The sequence below is a fragment of the Phaenicophaeus curvirostris genome, chromosome 22, assembly GCF_032191515.1.
Source record: "Phaenicophaeus curvirostris isolate KB17595 chromosome 22, BPBGC_Pcur_1.0, whole genome shotgun sequence".
Taxonomy (NCBI): Eukaryota; Metazoa; Chordata; class Aves; order Cuculiformes; family Cuculidae; genus Phaenicophaeus; species Phaenicophaeus curvirostris.
In genome coordinates, this window is record NC_091413.1 from 5588473 (window position 1) to 5597944 (window position 9472).

Genomic DNA, 9472 nt, shown 5'->3' on the forward strand with positions numbered 1-9472 from the left:
ATCAGCGATTGAAAGCCGCCTGCCTCGCAATGATAAACAACGGATGTGAAGTTGATGAGTTTTATGCATTCTCAGTCCACACAGAGGTCTGTGATTCCACATGTACGTAAGCCTTACTAAGCCCAACAGGTTAAGCTGGAGGAGAAAACAGCAAAGACCATGTTATTTTGAATAAGTATTGTTACAATACTTTGCCTTCCCGTCATTGCTGGGACTATGAGAAATATGCTGAACAATTAATAAAAGAATGAATGTTAGAGGTGACTTCCTGCATAAACAGAGGCTCATGGATTAGAAAATGGGAATTTACTGTATTATTGTCAATTTTGTACTTGCCAACTGATATATTAAATATGTCAGTCTCCAGCAACACTAAATCCAATGAATAAAATATCAGTTTTGTGAGCTTTGAAGAGCTGAACCATTTCATGAGAGTAAAAAACCATATGCATGTCTATAATGCATATTATAATACTAGACTCCATGCTGTGCTTGTTTTCTCCAGTTTACTGGAATCTCTTCAGTCTTCTGTAGCTAATGCAAGGCTGTTCTCATCTACTGAAAAGGAAAAACTGTGCAAGCTGGGAGTTCACAATGAGCTTGTTGAAAATATAACAGAATGGATGTAGCAAAACACATCAGCGAATACACAGAATCATAGAATCATGGAATGGTTTGGGTTGGAAGGGACCTTAAAGACCATCCAGTTCCAAACCCCTGCCATGGGCAGAGACATCTCTCCGTGGATCAGGGGATCCAAGCCCCATCCAACCTGGCCTTGAACACCTCCAGGGATGGGACAACCACCACTCCTCTGGGCAGCCTGAGCCAGGGCCTCGCCACCCTCACAGGAAAGCATTTCTCCTCAAGATCCCATCTCCATCTCCCCTCTTTCAGCTTAAAAAGGTGGGTACAGGAATGGCTGACCAGACTGGAAATATTCAGAGCATCTCTGAACAAGTACCAGTAGGAAAGTGTCACGCAGTAACAGGATCACTTGAGTCACACGAGCATTTTGTCATGTGAGGCACCAAGAATCATGGAACAGTTGTTAATATAAGCATCCCCAGAAGGACCGAGTAGCTCTAAGACCATGGGATGTGCTCAGTTCTGGAAATAAGATGGAAACTGTGGTAACAGGCAGGGAGGAAAGGCTGAGGTGCTGACATAACATACAGTTAGAATATGCACTGAGCATAATCAGGGTATGCTCTACGAGTAAAATATTAAGATATTATTCTGAAACACTATTTAACCAACATTTCTGCAACAACAGAAGGGCTATAATGCTTAACTGAAATATTTTTGTTCAGACTTTCCTAACCATACAACACATCCTTACTGAAGACAACTGACAGGGCATGACATCAAACAACAAACAAATGAAACCTCTGAACCCTCCTTTAAAAGCTTATTTTTAAATAAAAAAAGATAGTAAAGAAATATTCCTTCCGCTTTATCAGAGGTTTCAAAACAGAGATAACATCTGTGAGGTGTTTTGGTTTTGATTAAAGGTGTTTAATCATTGACTCACTGAATATTGTGAAGACAAGGCTCTTGCTGATACCGTGTCAGCAGCCGCTTACAGAGCTACAACAGACACGTGTCCTTTTCAGTGGGAAGTGTTCATCATCTGATCTATTCTATCAGGTATTTCACTCAATGGTTGCTCTAGAAGCTTCGTTTACTGCCTTTGCAGCAGTAAGAGCCTTTATGACTTTACTACTCTTGCGTACCAGTTCATTTGAAAGAACGGAATTTTCCTTCTCTGAGGATTCAAACGTAAGAATTCATCAAGAATGCTGAAATACAATCCTAAAGCTGATGTCCACGTGGGACTGTATTTCAGGATATCTTGATTGACGGCACAGCCATCAGGAATAAGCACTTAGTGAGACCTGTGGTTCTCTGCTGCTTTGCCAGGACTATACGGCCAAACAAACACTCAATAACAAATACAGGCCGTGCTACAATATCACACTACACAGAAACTGTTCACAGAGCGAATAACCCCTACCACGAGCAGGATGCCCCTGCTGTGTGGCAGAAAAAGCCCTACGGATACAGGTTGATAAGATGAAATCAGAACAAGCACTGGCCATAGGTATCAGGGAGTTAGATTCAACACCCTACAGCCTGAGACCTCGAACTCTTACCGCTGGGGTTGTGCTCCACGGGAGGAGAAGGCGGTTCCACATCAGCAACTTCAGTGAAGAAAAAGCCCTCACTGAGCAGCTGAGGATTTGCCGATTTCACAAACGTTGGTGCAAATCTGTGTTGCTTCATCCAACACACATTTATCTCCAATTGTGCAAATCAGCTGTCAGGATTGCTTTGTTTGAAACACTGTGCTAATGAAGCTAAGGACTAATTAGCTCTAAGACTGGAATTTGGTTTTAAAAGCCAGGACAGGAATAAGTCTGGGAGCTGTAAGTTCAAAACTATGTGGAAATGAAATTCCAATAAGAATACAAACCAGAAAAATTATTGCACCAAAGAACTAACTTTAACCACCTGTCACTGATAACAGTCACGCATTCATAATGCCTTTACAGTAAACTAGAAACAAAAATTACAATGAATATATAATTCTGAGAGTTTAATTAGTGAAAAGCTTTTACCAGAACCAACAGAATCTACAAAGATGCCACCATGTATCTGGAGACCTCAATGTCCACTCAGGCTTGTGCTGAGCATTCCACTGCGAAACCAGGTTTAGAAAAGCATGTGGATTTGAATGCTTTTCTTCTCAGAGAAGTATATTCCTTGGTGACAACTGCAGTAGCCCCACATCATCAAAATGTAATGCTGCAATAGGAACGTCCACCATAATGAATCCAGAACAACCCAAACACTGACAGTCTTCAGAAAAGAGTTTCTCAGGATACTCACTGCTCGGAACTCAGGATATATATCAATTCCATGTAATCTGAATTCCATCTTTCGTACAGGATACAAGCTCCCCCCTCCCCTTGTTTAAGTATGAGGAAGTGTTGCCAATAATATCATTAGCAAAAGAAGGGTGGAGAAAATTAGGGTATTGCAACATTGATAAACTTTTTAGTTCTGCTTATGAACGAAGCGCTCAGTCTACTGAGAAGACACCTCTGAAACACCTGACAAACTAGGCCAGGACAGCATCGGTCTTTGTAGCATTCACTTCTGTTAAAGTGAAATGGCCTCTATTTATACAATCTTAGCAATCATAGGAATACTTTTTGTGTCTCCTGTTCTAATCCCAGCATTGTTTTTGGGGGCGGTATTTTATGATTTTTTCAATTCAGAAATCCCACCCGGAATCGACGAACCTCTAAAGCTTCGTTTCTTCCACTCAGTCTTGATTGCCACCCTGGTCTTGGTAAGTTAACTTTCTTAAAACTGGGGACTTCTCTTTTGTTTTGGTAGAGCTGGAAGACAGTGACTTAAGAAAGAAAAAAGCAGCAGCAATATACTCCCTTGCAGCCTGTAAACATTGTTATAATGACTATAAATTGGAGAGGGGAAGATTTAGCCTAGACACAAGGAGGAGGTTCATGACAATGATGGCTGCCCCATCCCTGGAGGGGTTCAAGGCCTGGATGGATGCGGCTCTGAGCCCTGGTCCAGTGGGAGGTGTCCCTGCCCATGGCAGGGGCTTGGAACTGGATGATCTTTAATGTCCCTTCCAACGCAAACCTTTCTATGATTCTACAATTCTATGATTCTATGAAAGAAACAATGTTAAATTAACTCATAAAACTGATGTGACCACTCTTAAAAGCTCATCTAGATTTTTCAGTGCCTCTCAAACTACAGCCACTTTACACTGGAAAACTGTTTCACAAGAAAATTAAAGAACCCCCAGAACTCTATGTGCACTGTGCCTCCTGAGCTGCACATGCGGATAACAATGCTCTCTCTTCAGAAGCAGGACTGCACCACTCCTCTTCACATCTGCTTCATTCTATACTTCTTACTCACAATCGCATCTATATAGACATTATTTATAAGCACAGTGTACTAGGAGCCATGAATTAAATAAAAACTAACAATGGATAGGAATGGTGAGGTATTTCATCTTACGTGGCTGGTTCAGAAAGTGAGACGTAGGTGTACTTAAGAACAACGTGTTTAGGTTTCACTTTAAAAAAGCCAGTGTGTGTGTGTTTGTGTTTGCTCATGATAATGAATTTAACACAATTCCAATATATCCATTTCCATTAGTTCTGTAACATAAAGACAAAATCAAAAATCTTTCAAGTCGGCAATGGAAATTAATTATTATGGAAAACTCATAAAAATGGGATATTTTCAGTTTCAGAATCGTTGTCTGCTTTTTCCAGTTCAAGCTAGTAACAACCCTACTCCTGCTTATATGTACTTATGGGGCTGACAAGTCCTTTCTTGAATGCAAGCGTTACAGAACTAAAAGACTATCAAGCTGGAATTTTTTCTTTCCATCTCTGAAGTTGTGCGATGCTGTCCACATCAGAAAAACTTAGCATAGGTTTTTAGAGAGAAAAAAAACCCAACCAAGCTAAACCAAGTTCTCAGCGAGTGTGTTAAATCACTGTCTGGGTCTATGTATGACAATCTGAAAACAACAGCTTCCTTGGGCTAAAAGTGACCACTGAATCCTCTCCCTTATATACAGCAAAAACCAATTTGATATCAGACTTGGAAAGAGTTGAGTTGAAAGTTGAGACATTTTGGTGCAGCTTGAATGCAGGAAGTCTCTCCTTTCCCACCAAACCTCAACAATTTCTTCTTAGGGAAGAAATTCTCTTTGTGCTTTTTCATGCAAAATATACAGCGTCTTTAGTAGAAGAAAGACTGATATAGCTTCTAAAATGTTGCCTTCTTTTCCTTATGGCTGTAAGAAATAGAAATGAATGTTATTTGCCTTCCTATCATGCCATACACCAGAGCCTATGACAACCCCACAGATTTCAGCACAGCCTGCTTTTTCAATGCCCTCACACCCATAATTACTTTGAACACTTATTTCAAAACCAAAGGTCTTCTCCTTTCCCTCATATTTTCAGCTTAAATACCTTTCTGGTTATTTTTAGATTCACACAAAAATAAAAAGCGAGGGAGAGGACAGTGGGCTGTGCAGAATGGGGTGGACACATCACTTTTGAGCAATCTTCAGCTACTTTTCATTCAATCAAAACTGTTCAAGGCCTTCTTAACAGGCTCCAAAGCTCCACTGAAGCACTGTCTCCAGTGTGTCCTGAAATACAACGCAGTAAAAGAAATTAATTAAAGACAGTTGGAACCTTTCACACTAATAATTTGCCAAATCCTTTCTTTTCAACAGGGAAAGATTTTGGAGAAGCTAGGGGTCTGCAATGAATCAAGCATACTGCGAGTTGTGCTAGATGGAATTCCACCATGGAGAGATTCAAAACTTCTTATCAAAGATCTCAAAGTAGATGAGGTACCGGTGAGGATTTATCAGCCCAAATGGCCACTGACCAGCAAAAGAAGAGGAGTTCTGTATTTTCATGGAGGCGCTGGCATATTTGGGAGCATTAGTAAGAAATCAGCAAGTTTTATTTTTAAAATCAAATGCAAACCTTTACATCTTTACCTTCAGACACGTCTGTCAATATCTCGCCTGTCCTTCCTAATGACAAGAGTCTTTGCAATCCAAATATTAACTGCAAAACACCTTGCAGAACTAATAGCCTAGTGCATAGCTAAGGCTAATCACATTCCTGCTTCCTCTGGGCTACAGGCAAGGTTGCTGAAAGAAGCTCTTAGCAGATCTGAGGCTTCTAAATCCAGAACTGTGATCCAAACAACGCTCTATCAGCTGTCAGCTAACAGCAGAGGGACTCTGCTCCTCCTCCTGTTGAAGTTGTTCTGAGAAAGATTCAGTTTGCCAGGGCAGAGAAAAGACATCATTAGAAAAACCAGATGTGCTCAGGCTACTGTGAGAGAAGCTCAGCAAACAGGATGCTCCTTAACTAATGGGTAGCTGAAAAGAACACTGAGTGTAAGGGCTGGTATCCGTGTCTCCTCCCTCCTTCTTCCCTGTACTCCATCTTTCCTGGAAATGCAACTTAAAATCCTTTTAGGCTGATAGGCAACCCAGCCTAGATTGCTTTCTGGAATAATTAGCATAATGAAAATGACAGTGCTGTTTCTAAAAAGAATACTTCCTGGCTTCTTTCTCTGAGCCAATGCTTTGGTTACTTCTCAAGGAGAAATTTTTATCTTTGCATCTCCATTGGGCTGAAGTGCTTGGATAGGGCCTAAAATTGTAGAGTTTAAGATATACTTTTGTGCTCAGCACTCAACTTTCATGTAGAACTGCAGAAGATGCAGTTCATGCATCAAAAGAAGTCTAAAAGACATCACGTGGTCCATGAAATAATTCAAAGAATACATAAAAAAAAATCTGTAAATATATTCCTATTCATGCAAACAAGGAATGAAAAGGAAAACAGAAATAATAAATGAGCATTAAAACCAGAACCAATTTGGGGGAGTTTGACTCTTGTGATAACACTGCATGCAATACTTGATTCCTTTTGCAGAAAGGGAGATAACCTCATGAGTGTCTCAGTAGCTGCTGGCTCAGCCTCCTCACTGTTCTGGGTCTCTTTCTGAGCAACCAAGTCTGTGTGTGCTTCTCTGGAAGCCAAGGCACCTAACATGGAAATCTAGATTTCATTCCAGGGCTCAGACAGGAGAAGTTTGTGGGTTTTGAACCCTTTTTTGTTGCAAAGGATAAGCCTCCACTGGCACTACGCTAGGTAGACCTCAGGTATCTGCAAATGAGTTTGAGAGCCTGACTAGCTTCCCTTAGCATCATGCAGAATAACGTCATTGCTGGTAACTTAGGTTTCTGCTGCAGCAGAAATCATGAGCCCCTATTTTACCGCTGAGCACATTAGTCTGGGAGCACCAGACGGCCACCAGCTGGGATGGTCCTGGTTGTAGAGCCAGTGTGGGTGGCAGAGAGGACTCAAGAGAGAACCCTCTGTGATCTAAGAGATGGTGAACTCCTGCTGGAAGGAAAAAATGACAGCACAAAGCTGCATGTTTGTAGCTGTTCACAAGACAACGGTTGTTCCACAATCCGCACACTGAGGCAGCTATATCCCACGCTACGGCTTAATAGAATATCCACGCTGATACATGGGCTGCAGGACGTGACCTTCCATTTGGGTTCCCATTGGTCCTTGGCAAAAGGAAAGCAACTGATATAATTAACATAATGACAACATGAAGGGGACTGGGGGAATCTGCACACTGGTCAGCCTGAAGTCCACAAACAGCGAGTTAGCAGAAGCTAGAAAGGAGAATCACTAGACAGATAAATATCACTCAGTCCTTAATATCCATATAAATGGAAGTCATGCTTCACAAATCAATTTAAGCTTTTTAAATGAGTCAGCAAATACACAAATAATGGAGAGCGAGTTGACAAAACATACTTTGATTTCGAAGAGTCTCTTAAAGAGACTACACACCCACAATACAAGAGCGAACGTCTTTCATTTGGATAAAAACTGATTAAAAGGCACAAAAAAAGATGGAGGTTCATGTGTAAAATGACAGGTGAAATGGCTTGTAGAGAAGTCAAAGAGATGAAGAGAGCATCCTGACTTAGGAATAAAACAATGAACTCTAAGGAGGCTATTGCCTTTCAGGAAGATGATCCTGGAATTACGGTAGAAAATTGCCTGAAAATGTTGACTCATCAGTCTTCTGTTGCAGTGCCTTCCACGAGCATATGTTCAAGGATCTATAACTTCATTTCAAAAGGTTATATGATTTTTTTAAAACATCATTTCTGATACACTTTCTCTTTAGGGGCCTTTGAAAGAATATGCCGCTGCATTGCCAAAAAATGCAACTCAGTGGTGATGTCTGTCGGGTAAGTGCTACTTTCACATTTGTGGTAACATGGGCCACAGCTGAAACACTTGTGAAAAACAGGCTGAAGTTATTTATTATTGCAGATTGTGCTCCCTATATTTTGCTTTAGCCTTTCATTTAATTTAGAAATGTGCTTACAGGCAAAGTATTCTAAAATCACTGTAAGACCATCAGTTTGTCTGTCCAATCCACACTAGTTAAAAACAAAGATAATCTTTAAAATTTAGGAAAAAAAGCCTACATAACTCCCATACCAGTCAATCACGAACAATGCAAATGAAATGTTCATAATTACTTTGACAACAACCACAATATCTTTGACGTTACAGTTATCGCTTGGCTCCTGAACACCCATACCCAGGGCAATATCTGGATTGTCTCACTGCTACCTTATACTTCATGAGGAATTTAGAGGAGTATCACGTGGATCCTGCTCTCATCATCATAAGCGGTGACAGTTGTGGAGCTAATTTCGCTACGGTTATTTGCCAAATACTGCTGAACAAAAGAGATCTCCCAAAAGTACGTGCTCAGGTCTTACTTTACCCAGGACTACAGGGGCTAGATTTTCATCTGCCTTCCTACCAGCAGAACGCTTCAGTCCCCATATTGTATCGGAAGCTCGTTATCTACTTCTGTTTTCGTTATCTTAATAAAGAACCAACAGCTATGGAAGATATCCTACAAAACTGCCATGTTCCTGAGAGTATGAAAAGCAAGTATAAAAAATGGATAAGTGCTGACATTATTCCTGATGAATTTAAGATTAGAGGCTATGTGCCTCTGAAACCCACTCCATATAAACCTGAAGCACATGAAGCAATCAAGGAAATTTTAGCAATAACATTTTCCCCACTTTTAGCTGAAGACTCCGTTATTCGCCAGCTCCCAGAGACCTACATTGTCACGTGTGAGTTTGATGTGCTTCGGGACGATGGGCTTTTATACAAGAAGCGACTAGAGGACAATGGTGTTCGAGTGACCTGGTATCATTCTCAGAGCGCTTTCCATGGAATTTTAGCCTTTTTTGGCTATGGGATTTTTTCCTTTTTATCTGCAGAAAAGATAATGAATAGGACTGTGAATTTTATAAACAGTCTATAAAAGTACTTTTCAGAACAAAGATGCAAATCTCACATTATCCTTGGCAAATTTACTCTTGCCAAAGAACGTAAATACTTGTAATTTATGCTTCGGATATTGACTGCATTTTATAGTTTCTGCTTTCTGCTTCTGCAGTGACTTTCAAACAAACGTTAAGATTATTTAAAGCACAACCATCCTAGAAAACAACATTATAAACCCACACTGATAAGATGGAGATGGAAAGTGAGGCACCCGGCACATCGTTCCCCTTCAACTCTAGCAGTTCTAGTATCTTTGCATGGCATGCGCACGTTCAAGACAGGCAGCAAGAGCATCTTTTCCTGAAGGTTCTCGAACCACCTGGAAAAGCTGAAGACAACAACCAGGATCTACTCTGGTCCTTGTGAGAGACAGGAGACGTGCAGGGAATCAGATTGGGAGCCCAGTGACTCGGGTTCTGTGAAGCCTTATGTCAGACAGGGCAATTACAGCTGTGCACTCTAATTTCTAG

General features: G+C 40.8%; 2 protein-coding genes across 2 annotated transcripts in view; one reads left to right on the plus strand and one right to left on the minus strand.

Annotated features, from left to right (window-relative positions):
- The window catches only part of LRRC38 (leucine rich repeat containing 38), an 88250-nt gene that overhangs the window by 28112 nt on the left and 50666 nt on the right, over positions 1–9472 (minus strand). The window lies entirely within an intron of this gene.
- On the plus strand, positions 3086–8985 carry LOC138730109 (arylacetamide deacetylase-like 4). Its single transcript, XM_069874949.1, has 4 exons — positions 3086–3358; positions 5303–5519; positions 7810–7873; positions 8205–8985. The coding sequence occupies exons 1-4, from the start codon at positions 3176–3178 to the stop codon at positions 8977–8979; spliced, it is 1239 nt and encodes a 412-aa protein (XP_069731050.1). The 5' UTR covers positions 3086–3175; the 3' UTR covers positions 8980–8985.

What these genes read in the sequence shown, in the direction of transcription:
- LOC138730109 (XM_069874949.1), top strand. Translation starts at nt 3,176, where the DNA reads ATGGCCTCTATTTATACAATCTTAGCAATCATAGGAATACTTTTTGTG. An exon ending in TGGCATATTTGGGAGCATTA is followed by an intron (nt 5,520 to 7,809) that starts GTAAGAAATCAG and finishes CTTTCTCTTTAG; the next exon opens with GGGCCTTTGAAAGAATATGC. An exon ending in TCAGTGGTGATGTCTGTCGG is followed by an intron (nt 7,874 to 8,204) that starts GTAAGTGCTACT and finishes TTGACGTTACAG; the next exon opens with TTATCGCTTGGCTCCTGAAC.